Genomic DNA, 19906 nt, shown 5'->3' with positions numbered 1-19906 from the left:
AAATGCATGGAAACAGAAAGTAGACTAGTGGTTGCCAGGGACTGGGGAGGAGGGGGAACTGGGGAGATGTTGATTAATAGGTACAGAGTTTCAGTTCTGCAAGATGAAGATGTTCTGGAGGTTGGTACCTCCATAATATGAATATACTTCGCAATCCTAAACGGTATACTTAAAAATGGTTACAATGGTCAATATTTTTGAAAAATTCAAAAAGACTTTTTTAATGTTTTATTTATGTTTGAGAGAGAGAAAGAGAGCATGAGTGGGGCAGAGGCAGAGAGAGAGGGAGACACAGAATCTGAAACAGGCTCCAGAATCTCAAGCAGCTGTGCTGACAGCTCAGAGCCCGATGCGGGGCTTGAACTCGTGAACGGTGAGATCATGACCTGAGCCAAAGTTGGATGCTTAACCGACTGCGCCACCCAGGCACCCCAAGATGGTCAATTTTATGTGATGCATGCTTACCACGGTTAAAAATAACATTTCATTTTATTATTTTTTTTAAATTTTAGCGGGGGAGAGGGGCAGAGGGAGAGAGAGAACCTCAAGTAGGCTCCACACTCAGCACAGAGCCCAACACGGGGCTCGATCCCACAACCCTGGGATCACGACCTGAGCCAAAATCAAGAGTCAGACACTCAACTGATTGAGCCACGCAGGTGTCCCCCCCAAAGCAACATTTTAAAATGAGCATAATTCTAAAAGTAAATGGGTTGGCATACACTTATAATTTTGAGTTTGGAAGACTTTTTTTTAAATAAATGTACTTTTTTAATTTTAAAAATTTTTTTTCATGTTTATTTATTTTTGAGAGAGAGACAAGAGCACAAGTCGGGGAGGGGCAGAGAGAGCAGGAGACACAGAATCCGAAGCAGGCTCCAGGCTCCGAGCTGTCAGAGCCCGACGCGGGGCTCGAACTCAGGAACCATGAGATCATCACCTGGGCCGAAGTCGGATGCTCAACCGACTGAGCCACCCAGCCGCCCCTGAAAGACTTTTTTAAACAAAAGATCAAAGCCCTCCCCACCCCCTGCCAAAATAAATGATCGACAGATTTGGCTCGATAAATGTTTTAAATTTCTATGATAAAAAACCCCCAGCACATTAAAAAACAACCAATAAGCTGGGAAAAAAATATTTGCATATATACGTTGGGCAGTATTGGTCCTAAGAGGAAGCTATTGTATGGCAGGAGGGAATTGACTGTGTATAGTCAGTAGATGTTGAATGACCAAAGTCAACGAATTCAGAGGAGAGACTGAGAGACATAAACAAGATGACAAGGAGGAGGAGAAGACTACAGAAGGTTGAGGTTTCTGTACCCACCAGAGTGGTTGAGCCAAGAACCCGGTTATTCAAGCTGGGTGGGTCCCACTCCAGCCTGGTTCCATCACAGGACCCCTCCCGGCGTCCCTGATACCATAAACCGCGTGCCGAGGAGGCAAGTAAGGTCTCACGGAAGTTTGGGAAGAGTCTGTGCAACGCCAACGAATGAACTCACAAAGGGGTGGACTTAGGCTTGTTAATAAAAGGGTCCGCCCCGAGCCTAAGCGCTCAAAACGTTCTTGGGGACTGCACATCTTGTACCTCGTGTGATGGGGGCACAGGGTTGTCCCCTCTTCTCCTGTTTGGTGCCGTCTCTGCTTCTAAGAAGGTAGAGCTCATTCTCCTGGTGATTTGTAAGTCAGCTTGGGTTACTAGCCGTTGGCCAGCTGGGCCCTTCGTTGCCTTCCCTGCCTCTTGTTTTATCGAATGCCAATCCAACTGACTCGAAAATATTAGGATCGGTGGAAAAGAGCATCCAAGATGTAAGATCGCTATCCAGAGTTGATACAGCCTATATAGTCAATATATCTGAAATTTTACACATAGAGTATGTCCTATAAGCCAATGAAAATACAACACAACCATGTGCATCAAATGCAAATAAGAAACACACAGAAGGAGAAATGGCTCTGTGTATGAGAAGGTGCATAGCCTCACCAAAAATTAGAGGAAATTAATTTAAAACAACAACGGAGTATCATTTTCACCCGACTGGCAAACAATTCAAAGATTGGTAATATACGGTGTTGGTGAGGATGCGGGGAAATGAAGGCTCCAAATGCTTCTGGTCAGAACTTAAACTTACAGAGTGTCTGGAGACTTACGTGTGGCTTACGCATCTCACCGAATCAAGGCTACATTCTGGCAGACGCAGAAAACAGAGCCATGCCGCCTTCACTGGATATCCTGCTACGTCTCTTACTTTTACATTTAAGTTGAATGGCCATCTGTAACTGTAAAGTCGGTTGAGCCTCCGACTTTGGCTCAGGTCGTGGTCTCGTGGTCTGTGAGTTCGAGCCCCGTGTCAGGCTCTGTGCTGACAGCTCAGAGCCTGGAGCCTGCTTCAGATTCTGTCTCCCTGTCTCTCTGCTCTCTCTCTCTCTCGAAAATAAATAAACATTAAAAAATTTTTTAAAAAAATAAAAAAGATAATGGCCTATTATGAACAATTACATGTATCTAAACTGGATAGCCCAGAAATGGATAAATTGCTCGAAACATACAACTTACCAAGAGTGACTCAACAAAAAATAGACACGGGGTGCCTGGGTGCTTCAGTCCCTTACGCATCCGACTCTGGGTTTTAGCTCGGGTCATGATCTCCCAGTTCGTGGGATCCAGCCCGGTATCAGGCTCTGCGCTGACAACACAGAGCCTCCTTGGGATTCTCTCTCTCCCTCTCTCTCTGCCCCTGCTCTGTTCACACCTTTTCTCTCTAAATAAATAAATAAAAACCTCCAAACAAAGAAAAGCCCAAGGGAGGAGCCAAGATGGCAACACAGCATGGAGGCTTTTCGTGTGTCTTGCGTCCATGAAATACAGCCAGACCAACACTGAACCATCCTACACACCTAGAAAACCTATTGGAAGATTAACACAACAATCTGCACAACCTGAACCACAGAATTCAGCAGGTACGCGACACGAAGAGCTGAACTTGGGGAACGAGAAGCCCCGAAAGGTAGGGAACCCATTTTGTGGGCGGAGAGAGGACGGAGACTGGGGGGGGGGGGGGGGGGGGGGAGCATCCGGGAAAAGCACCCCTCCCCAAAAGCAGCTGAAAGTGGAAAATTGGAAAGAAAAGCCCAAGACCCTCATGGTTTCACGGTTGAATTCTACCAAATATTCAAAGAACTACCAAACCATCTCAAACTCTTCCAAAAAAATAGAAGGCAAGGGAACACTTCCAAACTCATTTTATGAGGCCAGCATCACGCAGATACCAAAGTCGGGCAAAGACACCACAAGAACACTACAGGCCAGTGTCTCTGATGCACACAGATGTCAAAGTCCTACATAAAATACTAGCAAACTGAATTCAACAACTCTTCAAAAACAGGGTCCCCCAAGACCAAGTGGGATTGATCCCTGGGGATGCAAGGTAGGTCGAACATGTGAAAATCAATCTGTGTGAGACACCGTATTCACAGAGCGAAAGATAAAAGACACAGGATCATCTCACCGGGGGGGGGGGGGGGGGGGGGGGGGTGGAGCACTGGGCAAAGTTGGACCTTGTTAAGCCATTGTTTATTACAGCAACTAACAAAAATATACTTGACCCATACAAGTTCTTCTGTAACAACCGTTTTGAAACATATTTAATACAATTCGCCCCTGTGATTCCACTTATAGGGAACCTAAGACACATATGGAATGGAATACAAGGTAGACAAAAAGTGTTTTCTTCCCATCCAGAGCTTGATTGTGCACCCAGCACTATGCTGTTCTGCCTGGCGGGATAACATTTTTTAAGACATTAACCTAGATCTTTTTTTTTTTTTTCTCCTGATATTTTCCTCCTCTCCTTTTCAAGCAGTTAATTGTCTCAGAGGGAGGATGGGAACTGACCAAAAACACAGAAATGCCTGATTGTTTTCCGACAACCTAAAGCCAACAGGAGATCCTGCCAGATGCCTCAAAGGCAAACATCAAGAGGGACGAGGGCTGGGCGCAGGGGGGGGAGGGGAAGCTGGGCTCACCCAGGCAAGGAATCTGTGAATCCCAGACAGCCCTGCATCTTCCCCAAGGCCCCTGGGAGGGCAGGGGGAGCCCAAAGAGGGATGGGTAGTGGAGAGGAAGATTCCCGTGCGAGGTACAGAGGAAGCAACCAAAAGGGCTCCCAGACAGGCGGGGTGCACGCGCAGGAGAGGATGCCTTAGCAGCTGCCTGTAGGCGCCGACCTGGCCCTGGGCCACCTGATGCCATAGATGCAACCAGGCACGTGCCCATATACCAGGGCAAACAGGTGACTCGAGAAACAGGCAGCCCTCGAGGAGGGGCAAAGAGGGTAAACCCCAAACGAAGACCGTGCTGGCTCTAGGAATAAACAAAGAGAGAAGCGTCCCCTTTTGCGAAGCGTCGCGTCCTTACTGGCGCTCTTGTCATCCTGCTGTGGGCCTGTTTCTTTGGGGGCGCTCCCGGTGAGAACCCGTATTGGCTGAGAGGCTGGTGGGGGTGGGGGTGCCGTCGTGTTCCCCCTCATCCCCGCCCCGCCCCCCACCCCCACCCCCAGCGGTCAGCGCCAAGGGCGCTGGGGAGCCGGAAAAGGTGCGGCGTCAGGCGGCCAGCAGGGGGCACCAGAGGACCGGCAGTGCCGCGGGGAGGGCTCGCCCACTGGGGGGCGCCGCCCTTCCCTGGAGGGACCCCCGTCCCCAGACCCGGAGGGGCCGAGTCCGCTGCAGGCGCCGGCGGGGAGCACAGGGGACAGTGCGGAACCGGGAACCGTGTCCCGCAGCAACGACTCGAGGTCGCCGCCGTCGCCCCCCACCCCCACCCCGCCCCGGACTCCTCGGCGCCCGCCTCCTCACCTCCCCCACCCCCCAGTGGGCCTCCTTGGTCCCCAGGCTCCCCGCCTATCCCCACGCGCATCCCTCCCTCGCCCACCACTTGGTTCTCAAGCTCGGGCCTCCTCCCACCCTCCTGCAGGCCCCCACCCCTGCCTCCTTTTCTTCTGGGCCATTTGTCCCAGCTCCAGTCCCTCCCTCACCCCCCCTCACTCTCTCTCTCTCTCACACACACACCTGAACCCCCAAGGACACCCCTCTACCAAAACCCCCTCTTGGGCCATGGCCACCCAGACCCTCCCTCCCAGGCCTGGACACCAGCATCTATTCAGTCCTAACTTCTTCCCCAAGCTCCTGGGGGGTAAATGCAGGAGCAGGGGGGTGGGATTCCAGCAAGACTGGGGTCAGGGGGGACAAGGGTCAGAGAGCAAAGCCTGAGTTCCAGTGGGTGGTCCACAGAACCAGGAGATCCGTTGCTAGGTAACCAGATCTCCCTTCACTTCCCAATACATCATCCTGAGCTGCCCACCGCAGGTGTCCAGCCGTCTTTCCCGGGTCTCGGACACCCACCCTCCGGGGGACCCTGACAAGCAGGAGGAAGGGAGAAGCAAGAGCCCAGCTACCGCCCCCCCCCCCCCCCCCAGCCACCCCCAGCCACCGGTTCACTGCGAGGATCCGGCCGCCTGGCCCATCGGGTCACACCAGCATGAGCCTGGGCATCATGGAGGAGGACGAGCTGGCCGAGTACTTCCGGCTACAGTATGGGGAGAGGCTACTACAGCTGCTGCAGTGAGTGCCCCCCACACCCCCCACGCCCCACCTCCCAGCCCGTCCCCTCCACTTCCTACAACCCTGCGCCCCTCCCCCCCCCCCCCCCCCAATCCTCATCGCCCTGCCCCAGCGTGCTTCCCAGGCGCCAACACAGCCCTGTCCCCTCTCAACACACCGTCCCTTTCACTCCCGTGGGGGACAGGACCCCCTTCCCCCTCCGTGCCCACGGGTTACCGCCAGCCCCGGCCCGCCCCAGGCGCTCGGAACCCACCGGCCTGTCTTGCCCGTGTCTTGGGCAGGAAGTTCCCCAACATTGAGGAGCAGTCGGAGTCCCCATCCATCCGGTTCCTGGAGAAGAAGAAAGAGGCCAAGATCATGCACATTGCTATGGAGCAGAAGAAGGAGGTGGGGGACTGGAGGCACGGAGGGCAGGAAGGGCCCCGGGGCTCAGAGCCCCGGGACAGTCCTCCTCTGTGTGGGCGGCCAGAGCTGGGAGTCCCGGCGAAGCTTCTGTGTTCCCAGGGAGGAGAGAGGAAGGACCTGAGCCTCGAGGGGAGCAGGGTCCCGGGACCCTGCGCTCCGAACCGGGCAGGCCTGGGGACAGAGGCGCCCGGGAGGGAGGGGCGGGGCGGGGGGAGGGGCCCTCCTGACCTCTCTGCCCTCCCCAACCCCCAAGACGTTTCGGCGCCGGATGGAAACCCTGAATCTGCGTTGGGAGGAGCTGGGTACCAAGGAGGCCCAGCTGAAGGCTCACATCCAGAAGTTCGAGCAGTTCATCCAGGTGTGAGGGGCCGGGGGGAACCCACCCTCGCAAACTGGCCTCCTCCTCCTTGCTCTTGCCCACTCGTCACCCCGGTTGAAAGTCTCTTCGCGGCTCAGCGACGCCTGGGGCTTCTCCCTTCGCGTCCTCAATACTGTTCGTAATTTCCTGTTTCCCTGGTGCACACAGTGTCTCCAGTGAACGAATGAATGAATGGATGGATGGATGGATGGGTGGATGATGAGGAACAAACGAGTGTGCCGCGGTCAGGGTGAGGCACATGGGGACACAAAGGGGAACCAGGCAGAGTTTTATTCCCCGCCACTCAGCCACCCCTCCGTCCTTGTACTGAAAGACCAGGCAGGGGTTGGTTGAAGGACCAGGCCCAGGCATCACAATCCAATTCCTCTCCATCCGTCCTCAGAGGAGGATTTAACCATCCGGATTTGTCCAGACCAGCTCCAGCCAGCACGAACGGGGCCCTGAGGGGCCTGGCCCAGCTCCCAGGGGTGATCCCACGGGGGACCCCTGCTCTTAAGCATTTCCAGTCTTGCTCTGTGCGTAATCCAGGTGGGAAAGAAGCTGGCGGCCTGCGTGTATCCTCCAGGGGTCCAGTCCTTCCCAGTGGCCAGAGAAAAGCTAGTGGCGTGTGGTTGGGGCGGCAGGAGATTTGGGGGTGAGAGGTCCTCCAAATGGCTGCCAGACGCTCCACAGCTTGGGAATCCTAAAAAAAAAAAATTGTTACAAATATGGACCCCTGGGTGTCTGTTTGCTTGCAACCCCGGGGGGACGAGGGGGATCCTGGGCAGCTGAGTTGGTTAACTTTGGCTCAGCTCATGATCCCGTGGTTTGTGAGTTCAAGCCCCGCGTTGGGCTCTGGGCTGACAGCTCCGAGCCTGGAGCCTGCTTCTGATTCTGTGTCTCCCTCTCTCTCTCTGCCCCTTCCCCGCTTGTGCTCTCTCTGTCTCAAAACAAAATAAACATGAAAAAAATATGAAAATAAAATAAAAAGCTCCCCAGGGGATTGTGATACGCAGCTGGACTTGAGAGCCGCTGGTTTAGGGGACCCTTGATCCTCTGGGGGGCTCCCGGGGGCACAGGGCAAATGTCACGCGTGCCTTCACCTGCTTCCAAACACCTTCCATCCGTGTGGAATCCCGGGAGCCCCCGAGGAGGGAAAGGAGCCACATGGGGGCACTGGGAGGGGTGGGTGTGGCCCCTGATCTCTGGTGGGGGGGAGGACTTTGCGGGATGAAGGAGAAGTGGGGTCAGCCCGATGGCCAGAGCTGAGCCTCGTGTCTGTCTTTCAGGGCACCACCTCCTGGGCCTCAGTGCCAGCTATGGGAGTGCGCTCTGGCCCCGCCCGGCCTGCCTCCTACCCCAGCCCCCTAGGCTTGGACCCCCAGCGTTTCCAAGAGAGGGGCGAGGGCCTCGCGGGGGGGAGGGCAGCGTCAGAGTGTGACAGGTGCCACCTCCCCTCTTCCCGTCCCGCCCCCCCCCCCAGGAGAACGACCAGAAACGGATCCGCGCCCTGAAGAAAGCCAACAAGGAGCGCGAGCTGAAGAGGCAGCGGGTGCGCGAGCTGGCCAAGGTCAAGCAGGAGATGGGGGCCCTGCGGCTGCAGCACCAGCGGCTGAGCACCAGGATGCAGGAATTCTGCGTCTTCAACAAGTACCTGGAGAAGGTGGTGGAGCACTCGGAGGTGAGGGGGGGGCGGGAGCGGCTGGGGAGGGGTGTGTGTGTGTGTGTGTGTGTGATAAGCTTTGCCTGCGGCCGGATGTGGCCTGGGCCCAACCCTCCCTGCCCTCGCCCCCGGGTGCGTTTTGTAGACCCGAGAGGCGGTGGAGACGAGGGGGAGAAGGTAGCAGAGGCCAAACCCAGCACAGAGCTACAGAGGCCACTACCGGCCTGCACGGGGCTCCCCGACCTCCTCCTCGAACAGGGGCTCCCCTCCTGTCTCCTACTTTCCTCCCGCCTCTGGGCCTTCCTCCTCAGCCTCCTCCCGGGCTCCTCCGCCCAGCCCCTTCCTTCAGTGGTCCTCCACTTTTCTCCCTGGGCATCCCTGCCCCCCTCAAGGCCTCCCACGGATGCCTCCCAGGCCACCGGTCTCCCCACGCCCCCCTGGTGACAGCAGCAGGCAGGGCCCCCTCCCCAGAGGGAGCCAGTCCTGAAGTGTGTCCTCCGTGGGGGTTGTGGATCCGGGTCCTGAGGGCAGAGCCGGGAGGCAAAGGATGCTCCGCTTTTTAAAGTTCCAGCAGCTTCCTTGTAGAACTAATTTATCTGTGCGTGAGGCCCAGATCTGTGTTACGCCCTCCATTCTAAGGTGGATCCATTGTGTAGTAAATGGTTCAGTTCGTCCCCGGGGGAGGGGGGGAGGGGGGGGCTAGTGAGGGAAGACCACATATCAAAGCAGCAGATAAATGATAAGATAGGACTTATCCTCCCCCCTTCCCCTCCCCCCCTCCTCCCTGCAGCCATCAATCAGCAGATCTGGCCTATCCTGCCTCTGAAATATTTCTGGAATCTGGCCCCTGTCCCTTCCCCATCCAGACCCCCAAGGTACCTCAATCCCTCATCCAGAGGAGTTCAACACAGCCTTACTCCTGGTCACCAGCCTGTCCCTCTTTCTACAGCCAGCGTGACCCCCCTGCCCCTCTTTCTTTCTTTTTCCTTCTTCCGTTCTTGTTTCCTTCTTCCGTTATGTCTTCCAAAATATTCTAAGCATACTGAAAGTACAGAGAAATATAGCACCCAAGTAGGCATCATAGCTTTGCAAATCTTAATATTCCCCCCCAGTTCTGTTTCCTTAAATAAAACCCTGTCTTTAATTGAAAGCCCTTGGGAGCCCCCCCCCCTCCTTCCAAGCCCCATCCTTCTTCCCCTCTTTGCGGAGGTAACCAGTATCCGGATTTTTAAACTGCTCATTCTCATGCCTGCTTTTATTATTTTGGTGACGTATTACGTATCCAAAGATCCAGGGGGCTCAGTTGGTCCAGCATCCGACTTCAGCTCAGGTCATGATCTCACAGTTCGAGCCGCAAGTCAGGCTCTGTGCCGATGGCTCTGAGTCTGGAGCCTGTTTCCGATTCTGTGTCTGCCTCTCTCTCTCTCTGCTCCTTCCCCTGCTTGCGCTCTGTCTCTCTCAGTCTCTCAAAAATAAATACACATTAAAAAATGTAAAAATAAGGGCGCCTGGGTGGCTCCATTGGTTAAGTGACTTCGGCTCGGGTCTTAATCTCGCAGTTTGTGAGTTTGAGCCCCACGTCGGGCTCTGTGCTGACAGCTCAGAGCCGGAAGCCTGCTTTGGATTCTGTGTCTCCCTCCCTCTCTGCCCTTCCCCTGCTCGCTCTCTCTCTCTCTCTCTCAAAAATAAACATTTAGAAAAATGTAAAAATAAATAAAAAATTAAAAACCCTAATCTTTTCAATTATGGAAAATTCCAAACGTATACAAAAATAGTCTACTGAATGCCCGTTAGTCACCACATAAGTCCAACAATTATGAACTCATCCTATCATCCCCCATACCTTCTTCCCACCTCCGCCATTTTGAAGCAAATGATATTTTTTTTAGCCTCTAAGAATTTCAATATGTGACTCTCCAAGATAAGGGAAATGCCATTGTCACACCTCGTAAAAATGTGACAGTAACTCCTTAATATTAAATACCCAGTCAACATTGAAATTTCCCCAACTGTTGCACACGTGCTTTTTGTACAATTGGTTCGTTCCAATCATGGTCCAAACAAGGTCCCCACACGGCATTTGGTTGGGATGTTTGTTTTTCAAGTGTCACATACATGATTCTGCTGATCAAAAGAATCCAAACTGGGGCACCTGGGTGGCTCAGTCAGTTGAGTGTCCGACTTTGGCTCAGGTCATGATCTGGCGGTCTGTGAATTCAGCCCCGCGTCGGGCTCTGTGCTGACAGCTCGGAGCCTGGAGCCTGCTTCGGATTCTGTGTCTCCCTCTCTCTCTGACCCTCCCTTAGTCACGCTCTGTCTCTCTCTCTTTTTCAAAAATAAATAAATATTTTTAAAAATTTTTTTTAAAAGCCGAACAGAAAAGAGAACATACGTATGATCCTGCTGATATATTTAAAAAGAGGCACAAGTGAATCCTTGGTGATAGAATCCACAATTCTGGTTTCTCTGATAGTGGGCGGGCAGCTACTGAACCATAAGGGGGTGGTTCTGTTCTGGAAGGAGCTGGAAATGTTCTGTCTTCCCTTCTTCACGTATTAGTGAGAAAACTACCACCGGGAGAAAGATATCATAGACGGGCTCTTCCTTTCGTCAGCTACCTTTGATGACCTCGTGAGTCCTAAGGGAAAGGCTTGTTAAGTGCCGGACTCTATATTCCAGTTTTCACCTTAATGAACGGATTCTCTGGCAGCTTCCAAAAGTGACCTGTAATGTTGTCGGTATCGTTACGAATTCGTGGGTTGTTGACACATTTGGTGTGCTGTGATCCTTTGCGCTCACTTTGGCTGATGTTTCAATGTCCTGTCTTTACTTGTTTATTTTTTAAGTTTATTTGTTTATTGGGGGAGGGGCAGAGAAAGAGAGAGAGAGAGAGAGAGAGAGAGAGAGAGAGAATCCCAAGCAGGCTCCACACTGTCACCACAGAGCCCGACGCGGGCGGGGCTTGAACCCACGAACCTCGAGATCACGACCTGAGCCGAAATCCAGAGTGGGACGCTTAACCGACTGAGCCACCCAGGTGCCCCCAGAGCGTCCCATCCTTGAACAGCGGGAGCCTCTGCAGGTGGGCACCCCAGTCCCTTTGACATCAGCACTGAGTACCCTTGGGAGCTCCGTTCAACTTAACTGTCATGTGCTCTTGGGTCGTGGACTCGGGGAACTTCCGGAAATGCAGACGTAACGTTCTCTCTCTGCTTCTTAGAATCCTTGAATGGAGGAAGTCCACTCTCCTCTTCCGGGTTCACGGGGCACTTCTTTTTTTTTACTTCCTGCAGGTGGACCTCTCCGTCCCCATCTTGAACCCAGGCTATTCGTCCTAAACCTGCCACACACCCCCGCCCCTCCCCTGTCATCGTTGGGCTGGCTGCTCCCTTACCTGTCCTCGCCTTCCCCCACCTGCCCCCACCTGGCCGGCTATGTTCATACCTCTGGCCTCACTTTGGCCACCCCAGGAAACCTTTGCTGGCTGTCCCCGCCTCCTCTAATGCCGGGTTGGGTGGTCCCTCCCCCACAGGGGCATGCTGATGGAAAGGCCAACAGGGCACTTCCCGGAACGCCAGTCTGTCGCTGGGAATGTCACGAGATGGAGAAGGCGCTCAGGGCATGTCCCCTGGGCAGCCGGAAGGCCCACTCCGATAAACCCCTGGGGAGGTGAGTTGGCATCCCGGATCGGGTGCCCACGCCACCTTCTACGGAGAGAGGGCCACAGGGCTTCTGTTCTGCTGCCCGTGGTCTGCAGGGTGGGGTCAGAATGTCACGGCCCGGCACCGTGCTGGAGGGGACAGCCGAGCCCGGCAGGCCACCCGCCCCACCGGTGCCCTCTCCAGCCCCCAGCTGGAGGCGGACCTCAGCAAGTGTGAACAAATACCAGAGAGCCTTGGGCTGAAGATACTACCCTACAGTCTTTGGCCGGCCCCATCCTCCAGTCCTAGATAGGGCTTATCACTCGGAGTTGTAACTCTTTCCCTGTCTGTCTGTCCTCACTCTGTACCACCCCGAGTTTCAGGCTTCCCAAGAGCAGGGTCTGCCTTTCTTATCTCCTGCTCCGGGCCTAGTGCTTAGCATCCGGCCTGGCTTACAAATGGTTCTGGGTACATTCTTGTTGGATACGGTCATTACTGCCTTGGGAGACATCTCAAAATGCATTTCCCCGCCCCCCCCCCCCCCCAAGCCCCAGCCACCAGGTCCTCTAGAATCCAGCTGGGGGACCTTTGTGCAAAATTCGGGTGCCAGGGACCCCCTCAGACCCCCTTGTGTTTATTAAAACGAACATCTTGGTGGAAGGGAGCCTGGGTGGCTCAGCCCGTTAAGCCTCCGACTCTTGATTTCGGCTCAGGTTGAGATCTCACGGTTCGTGAGTTCCAGCCCCACGTCAGGCTCTGTGCTGACAGTGTGGAGGCCGGTTGGTATTCTCTCTCTCTCCCTCTCTCTCTCTACCCCTCCCCTGCTTGCACTCTGTCTCTCTCTATCCCTCTCTCTCAAAAATAAAATAAACATTTAAAAAAATGTAAAGCTCCCAGTGATTGCAACATGCAGACCGAGGACCTTAGCTCCCGATTGCACGTGCCCCCGACACCTGTCCCATGGCCCATACCAACCCAGGAGGGCCAGCGGGGGGACTCCTCACGGCCTCTGCCCTTTGCCCTTGGCCGAGGGTCTCCCCACTAGACTGAGGCATCCAGCCAGGGACCTGGCAGGCGGGCCTGGGGGGCGGCCGTGCCGTGATGGGAGCCCCCTCTGCAGTTCGAGGAGATCCACGAGGTGATTTCACGCTACAAGACGCTGATAAGCATGCACCACGACCTCATGCAGTCGGCACAGGAGGGCCAGGAGAAGATCGAGCGCGCCAGGGCACGGCTGGCACGCTACATGGAGGAGAAGGACGACGAGATCCTGCAGCACAACAACGAGCTGGCGCGTCTGCAGATGCGCTTTGACCGAGCCCACAGTGACGTCATCGTCTGGGTGAGCGCGGGGGTGGGGGCTTCTGGGTGAGCAAGGGACACACACGCACACACCTGCTCACGTCCCGGCCCCGTCGCCTCCCCAGGAATCTCGCTGGGCACACATCCAGAACACGGCCGCCAAGAAGACCCTCTTGCTTGGCACCATCAAGATGGCGGCACTGAACCTCTTCCAGATCGTGAGCAAGCAGCTGAAGGAGACCCCTTCCGTGTCCCTGGATGACACCCACAAACAGCTGGACATGGTAAGAGGGGGTGCAGGTGCCCTGGCCAGCTGCCCCGACTGAGCTAAGATGGCTGTCCATTGGTCCAGTGGAAGAATGAACCCCACAGAGCAGTGGTTCTCAAATTTAACAGGATCAGAGTCACCAGGTCAGGGGGGGTACTACTGGTCACCGCCTCCAGAGTCTCTGACTCGGTGGGTCCGAAATGAGAACCCAGGGATTTTCATTTTTCAGCAGGTTCCCAGGTGATGGTGCTGGTCTGGCTTCCACGCTTTGAGAACCACGGCGTTAGCGCTGAGACCCTTTTGGCCCCAGTGAACGCGGGCCCCAGCAGGGACCCACGATTGAATTCATCGCTGGTGCAAAAACAGTCTTCTTAGATTCTAGAGACGTGCTGAAAGCTCCGTGCCTGGGGCCCACGCTTTGGGAAAAGAGGAAATTGGGGGTGGGGGGAGTCAGCACGTCTAGGAAAGTGTTGGTGTCTGTCTTATTAGGGGCACCCTGAGATTTTTCTCTTTGAAGTAACTAAAAGGAAATTGGAAAGGAAATAACTTTCTCACTATGCTTCAAAGCCGTGTGATGCTGTGTCCATGTGCCACCCCAAATCGTCTCCCTTCCGTAAATTTTTTTTTTAACGTGTATTTATTTTTGAGAGAGAGAGACAGAGCGTGAGCCGGGGAGGGGCAGAGAGAGAGGGGGACACAGGATCCGAAGCAGGCTCCGGGCTCCGAGCCATCAGCACAGAGCCCGATGCGGGGCCCGAACCCACGAACCGCGAGATCAGGACCTGAGCCGAAGTCGGACGCTTCACCGACTGAGCCACCCAGGCGCCCCAGAATCATCTCACTTCCCACCAAAGGCACAGATATCCCGCACTTTGGGGAGCTCTGTACCAGAAGACGGGTTAGCCATACTTCCTGTCAGATGCACAGAACCATGACTAATTATTTGTTCCTTTGGCAAAAGCCTTGAGTGCTGCTGTCAAATAACAGAAAGCTCCTCAAGACTGGACTCTGTGTTTGTTTAGTCATTTGCTGTATCTCGGTGTCTAATACAGTGCCTGGCACACAGTAGGCGCTCAATAAGCGTTTGGTGAATGAATATCAAATCCAAGCCAACGAAAGCAATGGGCCAGAAGGCATCTCCCCTATTTAACAACAACAACAAAGTAAAACCCGTGAAATCTAAAGATTTCACCCCGCTGACCAGCCAGGAGGAGGGATTTATTTCCTCAACCCGGAGAATCAGCCTGCAGCTCAGAGCACATAGAACAGAATTATCGACAGTTCAAAGACTTCGAAGGCAGTTTGTAAGAAAGCTTGCTCCCGAAGCCACAATTCTCAAATTTTCTGCGAGCAGGAGGCTTGTGCACCCTTCACATTTGTTGAAGACCCTCAAAGAGCTTTTGTTTGTATGGGTTATAGCTGCTGATATTTACCGTAGGAGACATTCAAACAGAAAAATTAAAAATCCTTAATTCATTATTCAAGGACAACAAGAAGCATGTTAACGTAAATGGCGTTCCTGACGCAAAGCACATTTCCAAAAGAACGCTCTGTGGGACAAGGAACATTTCTGCAAATCCACTTAATGTCTGGCTTCCTGGAGGACAGGTGGGTTCTCCCTTCAGCTTCAGCATTCGTCTTGTTGTGACAGCCTATGTCACAGAAACGTCCCGCTCTGGTAAAAGCCACTGTTCGCTCGTGAGCGAATAAGAGAGACAAAGACAAATGATGTCTTAGTGTTATTGAAAAAGGAGCTTAGGGGCGCCTGGGTGGCTCAGTCGGTTAAGCGTCCGACTTCGGCTCAGGTCACGATCTCGCGGTCCGTGAGTTCCAGCCCCACGTCGGGCTCTGGGCTGATGGCTCAGAGCCTGGAGCCTGTTTCCGATTCTGTGTCTCCCTCTCTCTCTGCCCCTCCCCCGTTCATGCTCTGTCTCTGTCTGTCTCAAAAATAAATAAACATTAAAAAAAAAAAGAAAAAGAAAAAGGTCGTGACACACAGGACTTTGCTGGGGCTCTGCCCCAGCCTCTCCAAGCAGATAACATTTCCAAAGTTTACTTGACCACAGAACCCTCTTGGGGGGCGGAGTGTGATCGCTTATGATAAGAACATAGTTGGAGGAGTGCTGCACTTGTCTTCTCCGTGATCTTGGGGAAGTTACTTTCCTTCAGTGACTCTGTTTCCTCGTTTGCAAAACAGGAATTGTATCTGCAATAGTAACCGTATGGGGAGGGGAACGGGGCTGTTGAGAGTTTTGGACGGTCCGTGTGGTCCCATCCCCAGGAACATCCTTGAAAAGGAGACATTTAATTCGATTTTATTTTTAACGTTTGTTTATTCTTGAGAGAGAGACAGAGAGAGAGGGAGGGGCAGAGAGAGAGGGAGACACAGAATCCAAAACAGGCTCCAGGCTCTGAGCTGTCAGCACAGAGCCCGACACAGGGCTTGAACCCACAAACCATGAGATCATGACCGGAGCCGAAGTTGGACACTTAACCGACTGAGCCACCCAGGCGCCCCGAAAAGGAGAGACTTTAGAACTGAGATGGTAGAGGCCATCTAGGCCAACCTGTTCTCCCCCTTCCCTTCTTAAAGATGAAGAAGCTGACTACCAGAAAGATGAACCGATTTCCCCAGGGCCGCGTGAGGAGGCCAGGTGCCCACGTCGCACGCCTTGAAACAGAAGCTTGCGAATAGAACTCAAGCTTCCGTCGATGACTCAAGATGATCATAAGGGGCGTCAGTTCTGGGTTCCGAGCAAACGCCCACCGTGAAGGCTGTTCACTTGTGGAGAGCCGTCTCCCCCCACGCTGCTGGCCTCTGCCCGCCGGAGGCTTCTAGTACCAGGGTCTGCTCCGGCATCCCCTAGCCCCTGCCCTCCCCAGACGGTCAGCTGGACTTCGTACTTTCACCGTGTGTGCCTCCAGGAGTTCCCTGTTTGTGCCTTCTAGTCTGCCAAGCCTGAAGCTTCAACTAGAATAATTGTCAAATAAGGGAAAGTGGCCCCGAGAAATCAGTCACAGGGAGACAGTGACTCCTTACAAGCTCTGCCCGGCCGTGCTCCGTTTGGGGGTGGGGTGGCCTGCCGCTGGCTGGGCTGAGCCCCGGTCCCCTTGCCTTGTTAGATCCAACAGTTTATCCAGGATCTGTCAGACATCTGGACAGAGGTGAGGAGGAAGGAACAACAGCAAGTCCGGGTTTAAGGAGCACCGGTGGTTCCAGAATGTTCTGAGACAGAGACTGAGAGAGCATAAGGCCCTGGTGAGCTTGTGGCCCACCCAGTCAGCTCCGTCTAGCCCTCTGGGACCCCAATGCCTTCCTGCTGGCGAGCACCCCACCATTTACCCCTTAAGGCCTCAGTCCCTCCCATCCCCGAAAACATTAAATCCTGTAAGACGTTTGTTCCTAAGCTCTGTCTCTTTTTGGTTTATTCAGGAGGGAAGAGGGTCCACCGAGGGGAGAAAGACACCCCCTCTTGAAGCTGGCCACTTAGGCTGCCCAGGGACCAGAAAACGAATCTCAGGTCTGGCAGCTCCTAGGCTTTGGACTTGCACACGAAACTAGACCAGCACAGGGTGAGAACGTAGGACCCTTCTTTCCCCTATCACTTCAAAGAAAAGATTCTTTTTTTGAAGTCGGTGTTTCTAACCGGGGTGCAAAGACTCACTAGAAACTATGGAGGCAGCTTCCCGAGTGGGAGTTCAACAGGTGGGGAGTCTGGAACCCTCCCCAACCCAGGGAACGAGCCCTGCCCTGCTCCCCCTGAGGACCCACAACACGCAGTGTGGTACCAGCAGCACTAACGTGGGTATCGCAGGCAGGCTGCCCGAGGACGCGTCTTAGCGGGCTGGAATGAGAGTTGAAAACCAGCAAAAACTGAACTAAATGCGGACCAATGCAAAGTCTTGCACTCGGGGCCCCAAACTCAAAACCATCAGGGCAGGTCCGAGACCAGACAAAGAGAGCGTTTACGGAGCCTAGACTTGGCGCACATCATCCGGGTGAAAACCCCGTGTGGCACCACCGTCCCCGTCCTACGGGACAGCACGCTTGCTCAGGGACAAGGTCACCATTCACATTCGGTCTGCCTGCCCCGGGCAGGTGCTCAGCTCAGCCTGGCGCCTCTCAGAAAGCCAGAACACCGATGGCTTCCCCTCCGAAGCGGGTAGCAGAACAGGACTGAACAAGGTGATGGGGGGGACGCTGGGATCCCCAACTGTCAACACTTCGGCAGCCTCCTCTCCGCTGGGGTCCTGCGGGAGGCCCCGGCCAGCCCCGGCTTTGGAATCACCCTCTGCATCGGCCAGGTGGTTCTCAAGGCACGCTCCCCAGACCCGCAGAACCAGCAGCACCTGGGAACTTACTAGAAATGCAAATACTCGGGCCCCGCCCCCAGACCCGAAAATCAGCAACTCCGGGGGGCGGGACCCAGCCACGGAGGGGGTTTAATAAGCCCGCCAGGTGATTCGGTTGCCCGCTCCGGTTGATTGAGGGCCGCTGCTGTGCCGGGAGCCGCTTTCAAGGACCTGGGCTCCTTCCGGCTCCTCCCGCGTAACAGTACCGGGGATCCGGCCTGTGCCAGTCGGGGTGCGAGCAGAGCCTAGAGCCCCCGGAGGATGCTCACGGATGTGTGTAAAGGGCTACAGTACAGGGATTTGACGTCAGGCAGGTGTCAGTGGCCTGTACAAAGCTGACGCTGGGGCTCGGAGCCCACAGCGGGAGGCAGCCGGGGAAGAGACGGGGAGGGTGAGTCCGAATCCACACGCACAAGCCGGAGTCCGTGAGGACGGACAGAAGCCGCATCCCGCCTGGGGGAGCCGAGCACGCACACCTGGCCCAGGGACCGAGCCCAGGAGCCGGAGGAGGGGGGCCCGGGGAAGGGGGGCCGACTGCCGAGCTTCACTTCTGCTCCCCCAGGCCTCCCACGGAGTCTCTCTGGGACCCCCAGGCCCCCTCCCCAGAGACACCCAGGGAGAGTGGCTCCGGGAGCTCCTGCTGCCCCGGGGCCCCAAGCGCCCACACGGCCATCCCCTCCGTGTCACGTGGCCCCGGCCAAAGGGACTTCTCCGTGGGAGGGGCGGGGGGAGAGGCCATCTGGAAAACCCAGGGTGGCCAGTTCTGGGGGTGGTGCTCGGAGGGAAAGGGTCCAGTCTCTTACTGGAGGGACATGGGCGTCAAGGGCCCTCCCGGAACGGGTCTGTGGGCAGAGGCCGTGCCTCTAACCCAACTTCCCCGAACCTCTGAGCCTCCTGGGCTGTGTCCGGGGAGGCGGGAGAGGGTGTGGGACCCACAGTTCCCCCAAAACCCTGTGTCTGTGAGGTGGGGGTTGAGACAACCAGCCGGCAAGGACTGAACCCAGGTCCTGGGTGGCCTAGGACCCCCTCAGCCCTGCCCCAACCCCCTTCCCCTCTCTTCCTCTTCCCCTCCACCCTACCTTTCCCATTCCCCCTCCCTCTCTCCTCCCTCCCTCTCTCCTCCCTCCCTCTCTCCTCCCTCCCTCTCTCCTCCCTCCCTCTCTCTCTCCTCCCTCCCTCTCCCCTCCCCTCTCCCCTCCCCTCTCCCCTCCCCTCTCCCCTCCCCTCTCCCCTCCCCTCTCCCCTCCCCTCTCCCCTCCCCTCCCCTCTCCCCTCCCCTCTCCCCTCCCCTCTCCCCTCCCCTCTCCCCTCCCCTCTCCCCTCCCCTCTCCCCTCCTCCCATTTCCCCTTCCCTCCCCGTCTTTCTCCCCCTCCCCTCCCTCCCCCCTGCTCCTCATCTTTGGACTGTCCAGTTTCCTGCTTAATTGAACATGCTCAGGTTTACCTCCCCCGCACGTGTGTGCACATGTGTGTACAAATCACTCCAACACTACTGCACTTTTCAGGTTTCCAAACGGGCCCAGCCCCGGCCGGGGAGAAGAAATTCTGTGGGTCTAGGCAGATTTCTTGATTACGAGCAAAGCCACAAACCCGCAAACTCCTTCCCAAGCCCACAGAAGGGGGCAGAGCACATGTAGAAAAGCCCAGGGATCCTCACAAGGACTCTCTCACTGAAGAGCGCCTGGGGCAGCCGGGGACAGGCCCTCCCCCCTCCCCCAGCCCCTCGGCACCGGCTGCCCTGGGCCCTGGACCCCCAGAAGGAAGTCCAAGGCCTGCCCGATTAGGGGAGAGCTGGGCTCCCAGATGCATGAGATCACCTTCCAAGGAAAAGCTGGAGTAAAGGGCCTGATTAGAGCGCTCCCAACCAGAAAAGACACCAGCTTGTTAAAGCAGAAAGAACGGATTGGTTCCAGAAATGAGTGGTTCTCATCAGCCAAGGCAGGAAGCAGGGCTCCCCGTGTTTTCTGGGTAAAGGGAGGCAAGAGGAGGGGAGACCTTCACAGACTTCCTCTCAATGCTACAACACCCCGATCCCCATGGAGCCTGTTAGCTCTTCCAGCCGGAAAAGGGGGAGGGGGCTGGAGGGGCTCTGGAACCTTCTTATTTCAAGCCAGCTGTGGGTGGATCACTCAGGTACCTGAGCAAGCTCCCCGACTCTGGCCTGGGAAACTCCCCTCCAATGGCCTGATGTTCCCACGTGCTTTCCCCTTTTGAAACTTTTTTTTTTTTTCAACGTTTTTTATTTATTTTTGGGACAGAGAGAGACAGAGCATGAACGGGGGAGGGGCAGAGAGAGAG

At 55.3% G+C, this 19906-nt stretch overlaps 1 protein-coding gene across 2 annotated transcripts; it reads left to right on the top strand.

Annotated features, from left to right (window-relative positions):
* The first annotated feature begins 5215 nt into the window (after nt 1-5215).
* Nucleotides 5216-16662, top strand: CCDC42 (coiled-coil domain containing 42). Of its 2 annotated transcripts, none has more exons than XM_078437766.2 (7): nt 5216-5618; nt 5900-6005; nt 6277-6381; nt 7865-8062; nt 12806-13027; nt 13113-13271; nt 15849-16372. In XM_078437766.2, the coding sequence occupies exons 1-7, from the start codon at nt 5536-5538 to the stop codon at nt 15948-15950; spliced, it is 975 nt and encodes a 324-aa protein (XP_078293892.2). In that variant the 5' UTR covers nt 5216-5535; the 3' UTR covers nt 15951-16372. The 2 variants fall into 2 exon arrangements, with proteins under 2 accessions (XP_078293892.2, XP_078293891.1); XM_078437765.2 differs by lacking the exon at nt 15849-16372 and adding an exon at nt 16379-16662 and having other exon boundaries at nt 5220-5618.
* The last annotated feature ends 3244 nt before the right edge of the window (nt 16663-19906 follow it).

This window comes from Panthera onca, chromosome E1, assembly GCF_046562875.1.
Source record: "Panthera onca isolate mPanOnc1 chromosome E1, mPanOnc1 haplotype 2, whole genome shotgun sequence".
Taxonomy (NCBI): Eukaryota; Metazoa; Chordata; class Mammalia; order Carnivora; family Felidae; genus Panthera; species Panthera onca.
Note: the sequence above shows the minus strand (reverse complement) of the source record. Positions and strands in the feature narration are given on the sequence as shown.